Genomic DNA, 18,059 nt, shown 5'->3' with positions numbered 1-18,059 from the left:
GATGAAGGGAACAATGAGAAGACACCTTTGTGCCACTCAAAAAGTGGATGAAAGCGAATATACTTTGATAGTAGAAAATACTTTAACAGAGGATTTGAGATGGTCTTGAAGTATATTAAAAACATAGTAGTAATTGGTAAGTATTATGTCAGTGAAAAAACATGTCTTGATGCAGAGAAATAGAGCAAGGGTGATTTTGGTTGTGCAGTCATGGTCTTTGTGTTGAATTTGCTGATGATTTTCTGGAAAGGAAATTCCGTGTTGGAAATGTAATATGTATGGTTTGGAGTTACATGTATGAAGACCACCAGTGTCATACCAGTTTTGATGAGTCTTTTTGAAATATAACTGATGATATAAAGCAGTACTGTCAGTAGTTACTTACCAACCAGTTCAACTGCCCCTGAGCTGAGTAATGTGAAATGGTATAAAACCAAAGTTCTTTCCCTTTGTTTTGTTAATTGTCAGATAAGGTAATACAAATCAACAAAATACCTTAAGAATACTATTTATTTTGAGGATTAAGTAAAGGAGGTCTTGACTATACTGCCAGGTTCTATAATCAAATAATAAATCAACAACAACAAAACTTAGGAAGCCTTTCAGTGAAGCTGATTCCTGAAATGATAGTGACTGAAAGTAACTTCTTCTCATTTCATAGATTTTCCTTCTCAAGCCCTGAAAAAGTTTTTATTCTGTGTTCCAGGAACGATTGTGAGATGTACTTCTGCTGTCTCTTTGAGGAAAACAAAATAAACCATGGAGTCACAGGTTACCTTTCTTCAGATGAAAAGAAGTACCTAGAGACATCCATATGTTCAAATCACAAAGATTTGATGGGTTCAAAATCTGTAACTAGGGATAAAACGTCACCTAAGAAACTTTTATTTTTCTTTTCTTTTTACCAGTTTGATCTAGTATCTACACACTTGAAAAGTGACAGAGTATGTAGAATTGGGGATTCTGCTGAGAATCCCCATTGATGCTGCTTGTGAAAAGAGGAACTGAAGGATAGTTGGGGTTTCATGGTGGGACTTAACCTCCACTGTGAAGATAGCACATCCCGAAAAGACAGTAATAGTCAGAAAGACTCTGTGCTGATGCACAAAGTGTACACACAGGAGAATCCATGAGTTCACTCAGAATGAACCTCAATATACTGCTAGTGTGAGAGATAGAAGAACAAAGTACGCTCTTCTCGTTCTGTTTCTAGATATGAGAAGGACACAGCAATCTTCAGAAAGCTAATGAAGATTCAGAACTATGCCTTCAAAGCACAGGAGATTATCCCTTGTATCTATACCTTTCATAGCCAAAAAATCTTGCTAGGAATACCGATCCATAGCACGGGGTAGGAAAAAGGTACTCTTTCTATCAATAACCTTCTACAAATGCTGAATTCAGACAATCCTGAAGAATTTTTGAATGGCAATGAAAATGAGATCTCAGTTTCATTTTATCACAAAACATTCAGATAATCTCCTACTACCTTTTCATAATGCTCTATCAGAATTTCAACGACGATATTCTGAAACTTAATGTTCATCATAGCAGCCACGGTTTCTTCTTGGGCTCTCATCAGAGTTGGTCCAAAGATAACACCAAGGTTGGATACTGTCATAAGATTTTGCTGACTGTGTAATGATACCCTTTAAATGAACAGAAATGATATGCAGTTAAATAATTGTGCTAAACTACAATTCCAACAGGCAAAATCTCACATTCATGCCTCCCCTTTAAAAATATTTTAACATTTTAAAATTTACTAGAGTTAAAAGCTAGTGCAGTACTGTATTTCCATTAAGGCTCCAATCTTACAATAATTTAATGGCTAATAAGCAAGTCTTCCTAGAGTAAGTATCTAAGTTCCATACATAACTGATAGGGAAAAGGAAACATCTCTGAATGTAGCCACAGAGAGATCCAGTCCATCTAAAGATTAGGAGCCATAGGTGCCTCTCTATCTCCAGTTGTTATACAGAAACTTAATTATTCAAATGACTGAAAATACTGGGTGAAAACAGAGCTTAACTGTATACCTTAGCTTTCATGCAAATGAAAGAAACTTAGTTACTGAAAACACTTAAACTGCAATTGGATCTCTATGTCTAAAAGGTAGGAGCAGTGGAGTCAGTGTCACTGTGTTTGTGGTATAGATAAAACACCAGATGATCATCTTCTGTCTTTAAAATACACTAGCCTTGTAAAAGCCATGAAAAAAAAAAAAAAGCCATGAAAGCCATCTATCAGTAATCCTCAAAATACTTTTCTCTCCTTACAAATAAGATTTACTGAATAAAATCTGTATCATCATAAATTCTTCAAAATAAGTGGCAGTGACTCCCCAGTCACAGCTGCCTCATTACCTTACATGTCTGAGAAATACCATGACAAGTGAATTTTTCATAATTGCCTTAATGCTTAGTCTTACTGAATCTGCTACCAAATAGAATCAGAGGCACACATTCACATTCTTCTCTTCCTTCTCACTGCTCTATCTATTACTATTGTCAAACTGATAAACACCTTTTTACCCATTTCTTAAATAAGTAAAATAACCCTTGTACCTTTTAAAATTAAGAAAGAGTGAAATCTATAAAAAAGTGGAAGAAGCAGGTAGGAGCAAACCATATCTTCTGTTTATCTCTGACAGCCTTCATTAATCAAGGTTATGGAGACATCTGCCATGCTTTTCTTCCAATAAAACTCTCAGGTATCTTGATTTGTTCTTAATGTTATACAAACTCTAGCAAAATGATCTGTCTGATGTTAAAGTTTGGTAGCAAATTACACAAATACTATCCCTTTACAGATTAGAAAGCCAGTGACAAAAAGACTGTGAGATTTTCCCATAGCTGCTGGGAAATTTTGAAAGGATCAGGATCAAACCCATATCTGGACTCATAGACTACCCTCTCTCGGTCTCATAGTTGAGTAGGCACTAGTGGTACACTGAATGAGGGAATGAACAGTAGAGTTATCTGGGTAGAGAGGTGAACTAGACTAGAATTACTTCTATAATGAAGTAAGTACTGCCTTCATAATCAGAACAGAAACGCTTTGGCACCTTATTTACAGAATCAGGAGAAAGATGGGAAAGAGGTTTGTACAGGAGATAATGTGATATGAACTGCAGAAAAATAAATACCTGTCTTCTTACATTTCCTATTTTGTTTCATTAAGTTAGGCCTAAAAGCATCCCAAAATTTTACTTAGACACAGTGGCAGAGATTGTTTTTTGGAAGCCTAATCATGGAAATTTTTACCTTGTTAAAGCATATTTTTAGCCAATTATTTCCATGTAAGTTTCTCTGTAATAGATCTTATGTTTGGCTGAGGGGTGTTTGGGAAGTCCACTAGTGTCTTAATGAAATGGAATTTTGAATAACTAAGCTCTAAGTCTGTTAGAAAACCTAAAAAAAAAATAACTCTATGCAATGTTAGTCTGCTTTGTGCTGCACTATAATTGTTAAGGTCTCTTACACAAACATAGTCTTACAGCATAGGACAGAAAGTAGTGTTTGTACTGTGTTTGCGTTTCCTTGGTGACAAATTTGGTAGCTTGGCTAATAAAAGGAAGGGTGAATTTAATAACATTGTAACCAGAAAGGACTTTCTGCAAAGCATCTCAAAGGCTCAATTTCTAGCAAAAAATGAAAAAAAAAAACAAAAAAAACAAAAAAAACCAGGCCTGTAAATGGATCATTTTGATAACCACTTTCCTATGACCTAGTCCTACTGTTGCTGGGCTACTGAATAGGTAGAGGCCAAAGCAATCATGCATTTCGGGAAGCCATAAGACATTCATTAATGTGCAATTGCTTTCTCCTCAAAATCTCTTTCTTTGATGTATCCCCAGTAAATCTCTGATACTACCAGACTGCAGGCTATTTACTATAGAAGGGTATGGTGTTACTAAATTATACCAAAGAATGATCCATTCTTCAAAGGAGACAAGCAGATAATTTAATTAGGAAGGTTTAAAAATCTTAAAATCTTATCTTAAAATAACACCAAACCTCCAGTTCTTGCCTAGCTGCTGACTGAGTGTATAATCATGCAGCATGACCTCTCTTCAGAGCACTTTTCAGGATTTGGTGGTTTTGATTGTTTTTAGTATGAGCTCCATCCTACAACATCTAGATCCTATTTAACTGTGCACAGTGACACCGAAGTCAAGGTAGGCAGAAACCTAAGGGCCTTAAGACCTAAACCAAGGAAGAAAAATATTATCCTCTTCCTATAAGGCACCATTAAATGCATAGTATTTTTATGTAGACATAAGAGCATATGCAAAGGAACTGAACAGAAAAAAATAAATGCTGTAAAAGGACATACATTTTGAAATAGGATTTTAAACAAAAGAATGAAAAAACATGATTTTTTCATATTTATCCATTTACATAAAGTTATGCACTCTATTTTGTTCCTTGAAAAATTTCCACATGGGTAGGAAAGAGAAGGAAGAAAAATAACTAATACATTCAAAAGACTAATTTTGAATTAGGGATCATTAGAATTGCTAGCATAAACAACAGCTGGGAAATTATGAGAAATTAGAAGGGATGAATTGAATGTTGGAAAGAGACAAACTGAAAGTTTTCAGAATAAATCCAAAAGATTTAAATTTATCAGAAATGAGAATCACATCAAAGTTGAGACAGGCAAGAGCTAAAGAGAACAATTAAAGAAGGGAATACTGCAGACATGCTCTTCTTTGAAAATGCATGTGAGGTAACAGTGAGAATAAAGAGTCCAGGAAAAGATGTCAAGAAACAAATGTTTGCCTGCAACTAATTCTGCCTACAAGTAAGTCAATGCCTAGATATATATATTTCAATTTTGTGTCCTTCAGGCTAGCTGCTTTTACAAAATCTTTAATTCCTCCTTAAAAGTCCTAACTTTTTAGGGTTCTAGAAAGCAGCAAATATTATATTTTTAACTAACCAAATAACTCTTCTGTTAGAAACTTATAAAACTTGTTTTCTTCCTGTTCTCTGGGTCACCCCATGTCTAATGAGATGCAAGGTCTGCCTAAACAGCTTTTGTAGTGTAAGCACCCTTAGCAGTTCCCTATTATTCCACAGTTCTCCTTGGACAAATAAAACAAAGGGATAAATAATTTCCACCAAAGAAATTTTCAATGTTCTTAAGTCCACGAAAGAAAGCAAAACTGCATTAGGCTGCACTGCAGTGTACTGCAGCTGGAGGTGGCTCAAGCTGTGATCAAATTGCAAAACAGTGGAGACGTAATGAATGGAATGAAAACAATGCGGAGTGCTTTATAACATCTTCTACATGTCAATCATGTGGACCTTATCTAAAAAATTGCTGTTTCAGTATCCACATTCCAAGCATCCTAACTAAGAAATAATAACAGATTTGTAAAAGTATTCAGCAAAAGTTGGTGAAAAATAACAAAACATTTAAAAAACTTATATAAATAATGTTTGATGCAGAAACAGGATATATGACAACATAATAAAGGTATGTAATCATAGCTAGTTATACAGAGAGATAGAAGAGAACAAAAACTTGTCTTCTTTGTCTCAGAGCGCATGCTAAGGGTAATTCCATGGAGACAAAAGATCATCAAATAAATAGAAAATGTTTTCCATGTGATATTTAATTAAGACTCAAGAGAAGCTGACAAAACTGGGGAGACTCAAAAGTGGGTTTGGATACATTTATACAGCTATCAAGAATATAAATACAAATCCTTCAAATTAGTATTTTCAAAGCACATTTCACCTCAGAGTTGTAACAGATAAAAATAAGATCAAACATGAAGGACCAGTCTAGTCTTGATTTCTGAAACAGTTTGGGGGCCTAAACAGTAATTTCTTGTCAACCTTAGCACAATTTTAGATGTTTCTCAAATTTAGTTAGTTCCAATTCCTGTAGTTAGTAGAAACTATGAATGAAAACATTAAGTAAGTTTATTTTATACATAATCAGTCATTTTGGTGAATCATCATGGTGTTTCTTTTTAATTTTGTTTCTACAATAAGCATCCTTCAGCTACACTGAGAACTGTATTTCAGAAATCAAATATAATATCAAGAGGCACTGTCTTAACATAACGGCCCTAATGGATTAGGCAACACTGACAAATTAAAAGCAAAAATGATCACAACTTATAATAATATGAAACAGAAAAATAAAGAATTACTTGACCAAGTGCTTGATAAGGATGTCCAGCATCTCTCTGTTCTTCTCTGGTAATTTATGTACAAGCGCATGCACTGCCTCAACTCTGTAGTTCTGATCATCTGATTCTATTAAACAGAAAACAGATATTGATGGTAAATTAGAACATGTGCTAAAGTGAGACTAAAAATGGCAGCAGTGCCTGTATGCCAATACATACGTGCATTGCAGGGAGCAAAAAAACAACTAGCCTTCAAAATGATGAGTACAATTCAATTATATTTATTACAAGAGCATTCTGGAATCTGGATTTCAAGCAACTTGCCAAAAGCAGTTACCACCAATACCAAAGCCAACAAAATCTGTGGCAATTTTGACTGAATGTTGTACTTAGTGGAATCCAAGATTTTACTTCTTGATATTTAAAATATCTAAAATTCTTGAGTGTATTTTATCAAGGTAAGAGGAAATGAGAAAATTACTTCAAATTTTAAACTGGAGTTGTTAGAAAAATAATTTTACTATCTTTCTCTCTAATTATTCCATTTGTGATAAGGAGATAATTATCACTCCTATCCAATTTCTCAAGGCAAGCTGGAAAAAAAAAAGATCCCTGGATGAGAGGGATGAATGATATAGAAGAATGCCTCTGTAAAACAAACAAACAAACAAACCAAGATTTAAAATTTCATGCAGAAAGCAGTCACATAGAATCTCTAAAAAGATCAGAACAAACCACTGAACAGCTTCACCTAGTATGCCTTTTCTGTTTTGTGTGCTTCATGTGGCACTGTGTTGTCATATATAGCGAAATGGAAGAACTCAAATCCTTGCCTGGATTACTGAATACTACATCAAGGAGAAAAACAGGGATAATAACTGAGGAGATTAGAGGTCAGAAATGATATTACTTTAATGAAAGTGTATTTATTATTTTACTTACTAACAGCAACAATGAAATCTTTGTGCAGCTTGAATGTCATCAGTGGTTCTGAAAGACACCTGGTGGTAAAAAATATTTAAAAGAACATTAGGAACAATGCATCACTCAAAGTCTGCTCAGGTTTTACAGGTGCCATTATGATAGCCCACAATATCTGCATAATGTTTATTGTTATGTCCTAGGAAACCCAATTCACTCATTAGAAGTAGTATACAACTCAGTCATGTACACAGTCTGAAAATCTCTTTGAAGTGAACCTGGTGTCACCACAGAAGTTAAAAAGAGAAATATCATCAGCATTATCTTCATCACAGTGGCTCACTACGTTAGAACTTCCATACTGTGGAACAGGAATGCTATTACTGCATGACAAGGTATAGAAGGCTGCAGAAATAATCTTCTGCCCAAGAAAGACAAATACATGATGAAACTTGATACTGAAAGTCTAACCCGAGACATTCCAAAAGAACACTCCTCAGAAAGAAGCCTGTGAATTGTCTTAGAGAGAGAAAAACACATCTACTGCTAGCTCACATTCTAATTTCACAAATACAATACCTGCAGTGAGTTGTGTTTCTGAAGGTATATTTCTTCAACATTTCTTCAACAACCAGTTTCAATGAAGTTTACACGCACATTCTACTATAAATCCTAAGCATATTTTTGAGATATATTCTCATGTTCTGCCCTTTGTTAGGTGATCAGTTTAAGAAATCCAATTATTTAGAAGGCATAGAACACTCAGCATCTGGATTTTATGCTTTTAATTGTGTTTATGTTCAACATTACATATTAATAACCCAAAAAGTTATATCAGAAGTGCTACCACTCTTGAAAATTCTGGCTATTATCAGAAAAAAAGAAATTAAGAGAAACTGATAATATGGGAGGGATATCCTGCTTGTGAAGATACCAACAACTTTTTAGGATAAAAATAGTTTATTATCACTTCTGCAGAGATTTTTACTCTGCTCCAGCAATGATGCCATGAAATATCATGGTACACAGCTTGAGGGAGTCAGAAAAGAAAAACTCAAAAAAACATGCTTTGTAGTTTACACAAAAGATTTTACATAAAAATATGCAATTAATTATATTCTACCAAATTTACATCTATACAAGAGACGACTATCTTAACAAGGCAGATAAGTTTGTGACAAACGGTAGACTTATTGTTACACATAAAAAAGGAAAGATTATATACATGCTTATTACCATGTTAATAGATAAAATAAATGTAGTATGATACTAATAGGCAAAAGATTAATGGGCCATAAAAAGAATACTGAGATTTGCTCATCATACTTACCTGAGGTAGTTTTTTAGTCCGCTTGTTATTGTTTTATTGTCCCAAAGTTCCATATCAATATCCATATCAGGAGGAGATTTAGGGGCTGGTAGAAATTTGAATTAGGATTGTTATGGTTTGACTAACAGACAGACAAGAAAAGCAGCAAAACAGAAGCTAATAGATTATTCATTTACATCATGTGATTACTTATTAGCCAGATTAACTACCAATTCAATCAATTTGAAATATTTTAATCCCTGCCAAAGTATTAATAAGAATAATTTAGCATTCATACTTAGTACCTGTAAACACTAAGTATATGCACTATTCCGAGATGTAAAGTAAGCCCAAGAGAATTAGTAATTTATTTGGCTTGGACATTTGAAGACAGGCATCAGACAGCCAAACTAGCATGAAAAGTGAAATACAAGAATAATTGTCTATTATGCTGAATTATTCTGTGTTACAGAACTAAGCTTTGGAACACTTCTTGAAAATACCAAATAGATGTCAACAAATAGAACTTAAATGATAAAAGAAGAAATGCATTTTATCACTAACTTGCTCATGTATATCAATGATTTCATGGAGAAATTGAATAATAATGCAAACTATCTAGTTGGATAGACTGCTCATTTTAAGACTGTAAAGTCAATTTAGTAGTAGTAAGTGTACATACAAAACTATAAATAGTAAGACACGTTCTTCTGGGTACAACGGTAAAGGGCAAAAGGGATCATAGTATATGTGCCGCATGTTATAGAAAAAAGTTCACTTAAATTACTTACAAAATATGGTATTCATCAGCTTTTGCACTTTGGAGTTTACACCACCTATTCTGTACAGACCCAGAATGGTGATACCTATATTGGGAAAACAAGCAGAATGAAAAATTGGGTGAGCAATTGGCTAACGGGCAGGGCCCAAAGGGTTATGGTAAATGGGGCTGCATCAGGCTGGCGGGTGGTCACCAGTGGGGTCCCTCAAGGCTCCATTTTAGGGCCGGTACTTTTCAATATTTTTATAAACGATCTGGATGTAGGAATAGAGGGTATTTTGAGCAAGTTTGCTGATGACACCAAACTTGGAGGAGTTGTGGACTCAAATGAGGGCGTAAAGGCCTTGCAGAGGGATCTGGACAGGTTGGAGAGCTGGGCGATCACCAACCGCATGAAGTTCAATAAGAGCAAGTGCCGGGTCCTGCACCTGGGACGGGGAAACCCTGGCTGCACGTACAGACTGGGTGATGAGACGCTGGAGAGCAGCCTAGAAGAGAGGGATCTGGGGGTCGTGGTAGACAGCAAGTTGAATATGAGCCAGCAGTGTGCCCTGGCAGCCAGGAGGGCCAACCGTGTCCTGGGGTGCATCAAGCACGGCATCGCTAGTAGGTCAAGGGAGGTGATTGTCCCGCTCTACTCTGCGCTGGTGCGGCCTCACCTCGAGTACTGTGTGCAGTTCTGGGCACCACAGTATAAAAAGGACATGAAACTGTTGGAAAGTGTCCAGAGGAGGGCTACGAAGATGGTGAAAGGCCTGGAGGGGAAGACATATGAGGAACGGCTGAGGTCACTGGGCCTGTTCAGCCTGGAGAAGAGGAGGCTGAGGGGAGACCTCATCACAGTCTACAACTTCCTCATAAGGGGGTGTCGAGAGGCAGGAGACCTTTTCTCCATTAACACCAGTGACAGGACCCGCGGGAACGGGGTTAAGCTGAGGCAGGGGAAATTTAGGCTGGACGTCAGGAGGGGGTTCTTCACAGAGAGGGTGGTTGCACACTGGAACAGGCTCCCCAGGGAAGTGGTCACTGCACCGAGCCTGTCTGAATTTAAGAAGAGATTGGACTGTGAACTTAGGCACATGGTCTGAACTTTTGGGTAGACCTGTGCGGTGTCAAGAGTTGGACTTGATGATCCTTAAGGGTCCCTTCCAACTCAGGATATTCTATGATTCTATGATTCTATGAAAATAGGGAAAATGTGGTTATTTCTATATACATTGATGCATCCCTGGTGTATGTTTTCAAACCATCTAAATTTATTTACGGAAAATTGTAAAATTACATTCTTGAATACTTTATCCTATTGAGCTCTCTTCTGGGATACTAACAAATGCATTCCACCGAATCCACAGCACTCCATGCCATATCCTAATAATAATTTTATATTAACAAAAACCCTTGCATTGAAATGACACATATTAGAAAACACCAAGAGGATAACTGGCAAAAATGAAAAATAATACCCCAAAGCAGTGTTAAAACACATTGCATGCTAACAAGTTTGTCTTGCCTAGACTTCTGTGGAATTATTATGCATCTACATCACCCTTTCCAACTAAGAATTGGTTGACATGTACCAGAGAAATAATTGTACCCTAAATAAAAACATACATCGTATACTACTGGAACATTTTAGTTCAGAATTTATGTGATGCATGGGTCTCCATACAGAATAAAAACAGTCAAGACCCAATTTACCCATAGATTTCATAGATTTATTTTTAATAGCACAGATACTAAAAGCAAATAATACTATGTGTGATATTCAAAATACAGTGTTTCAGGATTCCAGTTATGATAATTTTATTGGCTTTAACTTTCTTTTAAAATCAGCAGTACTTGGAAATCCAAGGCAGAAAACAATTTTTAATATGACCTCTTCTTCTTCTCAACCTACATTAAGTAGGTTGAGAAAAAAAAAAGAGGCAAAAACAATAACGGTTCATCCCTTAGGAGGGATGCCAGCCTTTTATCTTCAGCAGGATATACTCAAAACCAACTCCTGATATGTAGATTTAATTTTGTTATGTAATTACATTCTTCTTCCTACTTCAGGTCTTACCATTCCAAAAGTGCAAATTTTCATTTGAAAACAACATTCTACTATCTGATCTGTTTTTTTTTTTTTTTTTTTTAATTAACCCTTTTGTTTTTTTCAGAACAATGCTATCTCCATGTCAGCAGTGGTGAAGCTACAAACACTGCTACTTGAGAAAGTGGATTTATGTTGGGCTCAGTGCTGCACAGAGTGATCACACAGTTTTTGGATTAGAACAGACTTGCATACTGAGAGTTCAGTGGATGGACAAAATAAGATTATCTCTGTTTAGGGAAGACCATATACTTTTATCTCTTTGTTTGAATGGGAACTATCAAAAAGCTTACTGTGAGTTCTAAGATACCACCTCAAGAATAGTATAGCTTTTTTTTTCTACTTTCCCACTACCATATATTAGTTTCTAAGCATTAAAAAAATGACTGAATGACATGCAAAATAACTGGATGAAATGATCGACATTGGGCTCTACAACAAAGATGTTACAGCAAAGAGTGTTCACACCATCTACTTTTTGTTTGTTATGTTTCATGCCAGAAAACAAAGTTGGGAATCTCAGCCTCATCAGGAAAAAGCGCAATTCAGTGCACACAAATTAAAGACCTAGACTAAACGATGTGTGCAACTGTATGTTAAGTTGTCTAAACAACATAAAACTATTGAAAATGTAAAAAAGCAAAACAAAACAACCCTACCCCCAACACTTTAGTGATACGCTAAGGACTGTTGTTGGAATTTGTGGCAATGGTTTTAAGCATAAAGCACACCCATGAAATGTGAGAAGTGCAGATTGAATGATGAACATGTTTCAAAACAGAGCTATAAAATATGTAGAAAAAAGTACTGCTTGAGAAAAAATATTCATAATAATCTAATACATAATTTGTGATTTAATACACACCTCTTGTTTCTACAGCATAGATACATTTCCTCACGAAGTTGAAACCTGCTTCATTTAAGAACACTAGAAAGATAAGAAAAGTATTTTTGCATCTCATCAACACACAAAATCTCCATGTTTAGCAACATTCACATTTCAGTTAGAGAGGACTAATATATTTATCCATGTGATACTTATTCTATAATGCCATAATCTAGATATACCTTTAGCACTCAAAATCCAACTTTCTCATCATGATGAGGGAAAGACTACTATCTTTCCCAGAAATCAGTACACATAGAACTGAAAGGTCGTTCCTTTACAAGATTACTGAATTCCCTTCCCTCTGCTGAGGGAAATGGTTTTAAGAGTTGAGGACTTAACATTATGACCAGAATATTTTCACTGGTTTCAATACAACAATATTCTTTGTTCCTTGCACATAACTGCTCCTAAAGTGGTAACATGGGAAAAACAATCTTTGGTATTGACTTTAATTATTGAGGTTATTTTGAGTGAATGTATTTCTCATTAATTCTTTTATCTTCAACACTAATTGCTCTACCTAACTAAATAGAGATTTTATAGCAGCATATTTGTCACCATTAAAATAGCACCATCACATAAAAAAACAGACATGCTGGCTTAAATTGTAGGTTTCCAGAGTCTCAGATATACTTCCTGTGAAGACACCTGGGAATATCTGACACATCTCTCTCTCCTTCTCTGTTATGCATACCCAAACTTATGTAAAATATTTTTACATATTTGTGTACAGATGTTAATATAATACAATTACACATAGATAAATCTCATAATGTCTCTACATATACTCATTTTATTGATGCATATGGATGCATATACACCTACAAACAAAAAGGTGTGATACATTCAGATATTACTTCAACACACAGGCATAATATTTACATTTAGGTATATGGACTGCAGATATATATCTGTTACAGATTTGTTAAATATATTGTCATTTTTGACCAAATCAAATTTTCTTCCAATTTATGTTTGATAGTAATACAAAAGGAGAAGTCTTTCACACAGTTCATATAATTTATGATGTGCTTTCATATGTCCCAATCAGGTAATCCAACAGACACTTTAAAGTATCTTCATAGCAATAGAAAGAAAACTTAAAAAAGGTAATGTCTGTCTCTCACACACATTCAGAAATAAAGCCATTACAGAAATCTAGGAATATTTAGTAGGTCCTCATAAATAAAGTGCTTACTTTCTTCCTTCTTGCTAATAATGGCTGGCAGTGTGTAGATCTGGAAAAAACAAAACAAAACACCAACATGAAATGTCAATGTTTGTAGCTTTAAATTCTTTATTGCTGCGTTTGCTGGTAGCTCTTAAGCAGCTGTGACATGCTGCATATTAGCTTGCTGCTATGGGAAAGACAACCAAGCCCTTCACTTCCTCCCCGGCAGCCCCTTGTTAGGAACTGAGTAGGTGGAGAGGGCAACAATGAACAGCTGGACTCCAAGTAAAATACACAGATGTTCTGCACCTCTGGGGAGAAGGCGTACAGCCAGCAGGATCTGTCCCAAAAACGTATTCAGGCCTTGAGATTCTAGGGATTGACTAGGTTTAAACATTAAATTTATAGGCACATAAAATGTGTTAGAAGTCAGATATGCAGACTGCAAATGGGTTAAATATCAATACAAAGACTGATTTAATTTCTGCACTGTTTCAGTCAAGCAGGAAGCTTTGTAACACTTATTTATCTTATAAGACCAATCAACCTTTTTTTTCTCCTTGGGTACAGGTCTGGCATCACCTCATTCAGTGACATTTTCATGAGCTGATTAAAAGTGAGAAGAAATCTCAGATAAACCTGTCTCTTAGTAGCTTTCAACACATTTTTATACTCTCTGCAGTGCTTTTCAAGATGTCACTTATTGCCAATACTCCATGACACTGCCTAAAAGATGGTTTGTCTTTACCGTTGTAGAAACCATCACTTTGCAAATTTAATCTGAACCACAAACCTTATATGAGAATTGGCTTATTATTATGAAACACTAAATATCCTAAAAAAAACCCACACCTATAAAGGTCTAAATGCATTAATAGTTCTGACTTTACTAATTTGTACCTATCTTCACTGTGCATTTGCAATTGTGTTTTATGAAGAACAGAATTGTATTTGCTTTTATTGTACTGTATTGTAACAGATTTTATGTCTAAAATGTATACTGGCTTCTTTCTTTAACACGTGTCATAAAGCTGTAAAAATAAAAGAAAATGACAAATATCCTTACAGGTTCCTTTCCATCCATAGCTTCGAGCCACAGTTTTCGATTGGATTCTGAAAAAGCTTGTAGTGTGATGATTCCAGGTCTGTCAAAAACATATACACATACTGAAGTTACTAATTTCTTTTTCTCAAACAGTAACCAAAATCAGAGTTAAAGTCATCAAATCCCCTAAAGAACATCCAAAATAAGTCAAAAGAAATGTGTCCTAACAGGGTTGCCTAGAAATTGCTCTTTGATGTCGTATCCCAGGTTTGGCGACTGAAGCTAACTGCCTTGAAGCAGGTGGGTTTTTTTGTTTGTTTGTTTTTTTGCTTTAGAGGATTCAAAAAACTGTTCATTCTGCAGGTTGTGCTCTAACCACTGCCACTGCAATACAAGTTCAAAAAGTGTCATATTCTCTCTCTTGACGAAACTTTCACATTGCATAGAAAAATATTCATGGGAACCAGTGAAGTAATGAGGGAAACAATTTCAATCTTTATTCCCCAAATTATTATATGAACAGATGTGTAAACACAAAGAATATTGTCTTGTAGTAGGTTTTGAAAGCCAGGTTTTTGTGGATGCAAGCATATTGAGAAATATATGTCCCTGTTATAAGTGTAATTAATATATATTGGTTGTGAGTGCTTTATTTCTTATTTATATTTAATTTGTTAACATAAGGAAAAGAATTCACACCTCTCAAATACTTCAATATCAAAACAGAACCGTTTGTCAATTGAATCAGTCTTTCTTCTGATGCAAGATTTTAGCTTGAATATTTCTGGTGAGCTTGTGACAAGGCCATTCTATAAAACAAAACAAAACAAAACAAAATTAGTACAGGTAGTATGTTGATACAGGCTCCAAATGTTAAATTTAACTGTATGAACAGTCCCAAAAAAACATGCCTTAAGTTGGGGCTTAAGAATATTTATGAACATTTACGGTAATTTTTCTATATACAAAGACTACATTTAATTGCTTTCTATCATTTTTTTTGGCATTTTTATATTATTTGTTATTTAAGTAATGTTATACTTCAGAGAGCTCCTTAACTTCAAAACTTCACAAATACTTGCATATATGATTGAACGCTGTATGTTAAAACAAGTGTAATATACTTCTGTCACATGTAGATGAAAATATAAAGTTGGCCAACTCATAGTTCTGAGTGCTGTCATGGTGAAGCTACTCTTGATAATGTTTGAAAGGCTGTGGTAATTGGCAAGGGTTGGTTCTTAGAGGTGGCAGAAAGCAAATGTCACTCCCATCTTCAAGAATGGCAAGGAGGAGGACCTGGGGAACTACAGATGGGTGCAACCAGAAACCATTTCCAAACATACTAAGAACAAGGAGGAGTCTGGGAGTAGTCAGCAGGAATTTGTGAAGGGAAGGATCATGCAGGACCAACCTCATAGCCAACTACAATGTGACAGATAGCTCAGTGGATGAGAGAAGAACAATGGATATTGTTCTAAATATCATGGAAATATTCGCATATCTTGTTTAGCATGGTGACCAAAATAAACAACCTCTAGAGCTCTCTTTCAAACCTCATCCATTCTACTACTGTATAAATGTGATTGCTTTCCTACGTTTTTGGAACTACTATATTAGAGGAATTATTTAATATGTGGTCATATGTTATATAAGAAATATTATTATTTAAATATTTTGTGCATGCATATAAAATATATACTGCTTCATGTATGAAAACAGCTTTAAACTCCTTCCACCAAATCTTTTTCTTTTAACACTTCCTGAATACTTAAAGTATGGTATATATAGTTCATGTATGTGCTAAAGACTCACCACTTTTCCACCAGATTTTGTTTCAGCTATGCTCATTGTAAATGTTTTTGTTCCTTTATCATAAGTGCAGTAATGTTTTACCCATGTAAATCCAAGTGGTCCTAAATCAAAGAGAGATAGTATTAGAAATAATTGTTTTGGTATTTTATCACTGTTTCATTTGGAATTAAATACAACACATAGATGAAATGTAACAGTATCCATATGTAGCATGCAAAATAATAAATACATTAAAAATATACTGATTTTTGGATTTGAACATATTCAGGTCTAATTTTCATCTATCTCTGCTTGATGTTCGAGCAGACTGATTTTCTTTAGCAACTAGATCGGTAACAGCATTTTGATAGGATAGACAGATAGGAGCAGATCTTGAGGATTATTCTGCTTAGGAAGTACAGCTAAAGATTTTTATCAAAAGAAGTAAAGCACTAAGATTCAGTATTACATTCTTTCTTTGAAGGAAAACTTAAATCTAGTAGCAGACTCAGAAAATTGGACAAACTCATGAAAACAGAACATATTTTACTTTCAGATCTCTTGTTAAAGGTAACAAATGCTTTTGGTAACATCATAGGATCTTTATTGTGCTACCTGTTATCTTTAGGACATTGGATAAAATGGCAATGGCTCACATATAGAGTTAATCTTACGTAGTTGAACACTGGAGGATGATTCTATTACAAGAATGGAAAGGAAAAGGAACCGTGTACTAAAACAATAGTGGTTTAAAGACAAGGGGAAAAATGCTGAAGGTGGCACTTTCAGCAAGAAAACACTGGCTTTTTATCCCTTGGAATGGTGTCCTGCCAGGGAAGAGGTGGGTATAACAGTGGCACAGAGCCTGCAAAGAAGGCTGATCGCTAAGAGAATTGGACATGGTCAGAGAGAAGGACTACAGGGTCATACTTTCAAAAATGAAAACACATTTATTTTGGCACACAGAGAAGAATAAATGGTCAAAACAGTCCACAAACTGACAATTACATAAGCTCACAATACCATTAGATAATGTACTTTGGAATTCACTAGTCTTTGATTTAGCTAGCCATACATGAAATCTACAATGATCCCCAGATTAAGTGGAGCATCCTTTATCCTGGAGAGGTCACACCACAGTACTTAATCCGACTGCAAAATCTGATTTCTGATGCCTTTGCTCAGGCATTGCTGTGAACCTCTAGCAAATGTAAACAGAAAGCCCCCTTGAACTGAAGCACAATGGTACTTTAAACTTTGGCTGCTAACTTAGATTAGGTACAGGCCCTTATAATGCCTGGATTACCTACAGTTCTTTGCTGTGAGGACAAAGTAAATCCTCCCATTTCCAGAATTCTCTCCATATCCTAGCACAGAAAAAGTCTCCAATATTTTTTGGATAAGATCCCTGAATCTCACAGACACATCTAAAGGAGTGTTGCACTGCAGGAGACAGGATAATTCAAGTTTTTTGCTGTGTGGCTGCAGCTCCATGGGCCAGAACATCATGGCTATGTCTGCACTGACATGAAATTGTACTGGAAGCACTCATGCTCAGTAGATAACACATGGACGTAGGTAATTTAGACCCTTATCCCCAAATTTTGCCAATAAGAAATTTAACAAGGAACATGGGATATCTAGAGCAAGCTGGTCTCAGTGTCAGAGTACAGTTCCACTTATTTAGCTCTTTTAGAAGAATAAGCCATCTCAAAGCAGTTTTAAATGAGTTTAGAAGTCTTTTTTTTTTTTTTATTATTATTAAAAAATTGTATCCAGACACCTAAGTTTTAACTTTAATAACGTTACACGACTGTCCATCTGAAAGAAGTGATTTATAGCCTACTGCCACTTTGCCACTTTTTCAAAATACATATTTACCAACGCAAATACCAGTAATAAAAAT

The 18,059-nt window shown here is 35.3% G+C and overlaps 1 protein-coding gene across 1 annotated transcript in view; it reads right to left on the bottom strand.

Moving 5' to 3' along the window:
• ARHGAP42 (Rho GTPase activating protein 42) overlaps nt 1–18,059 on the bottom strand; it is a 174,052-nt gene that overhangs the window by 22,587 nt on the left and 133,406 nt on the right. Inside the window, exons 9-18 of the mRNA XM_082779392.1 lie at nt 16,175–16,275; nt 15,059–15,168; nt 14,381–14,459; nt 13,342–13,381; nt 12,120–12,182; nt 9,173–9,247; nt 8,403–8,487; nt 7,094–7,152; nt 6,173–6,278; nt 1,490–1,649 (exon numbers count right to left, since the gene is read on the bottom strand). Coding sequence (XP_082635518.1) covers nt 1,490–1,649; nt 6,173–6,278; nt 7,094–7,152; nt 8,403–8,487; nt 9,173–9,247; nt 12,120–12,182; nt 13,342–13,381; nt 14,381–14,459; nt 15,059–15,168; nt 16,175–16,275 — 878 coding nt within the window. The remainder of the gene's footprint in view (nt 1–1,489; nt 1,650–6,172; nt 6,279–7,093; nt 7,153–8,402; nt 8,488–9,172; nt 9,248–12,119; nt 12,183–13,341; nt 13,382–14,380; nt 14,460–15,058; nt 15,169–16,174; nt 16,276–18,059) is intronic.

This window comes from Aythya marila (assembly GCF_965140915.1).
Source record: "Aythya marila genome assembly, chromosome: 1".
NCBI classification, from domain to species: domain Eukaryota; kingdom Metazoa; phylum Chordata; class Aves; order Anseriformes; family Anatidae; genus Aythya; species Aythya marila.
The sequence above is the reverse complement of the archived record's forward strand: the minus strand, read 5'-3'. Positions and strand labels throughout refer to the sequence as shown.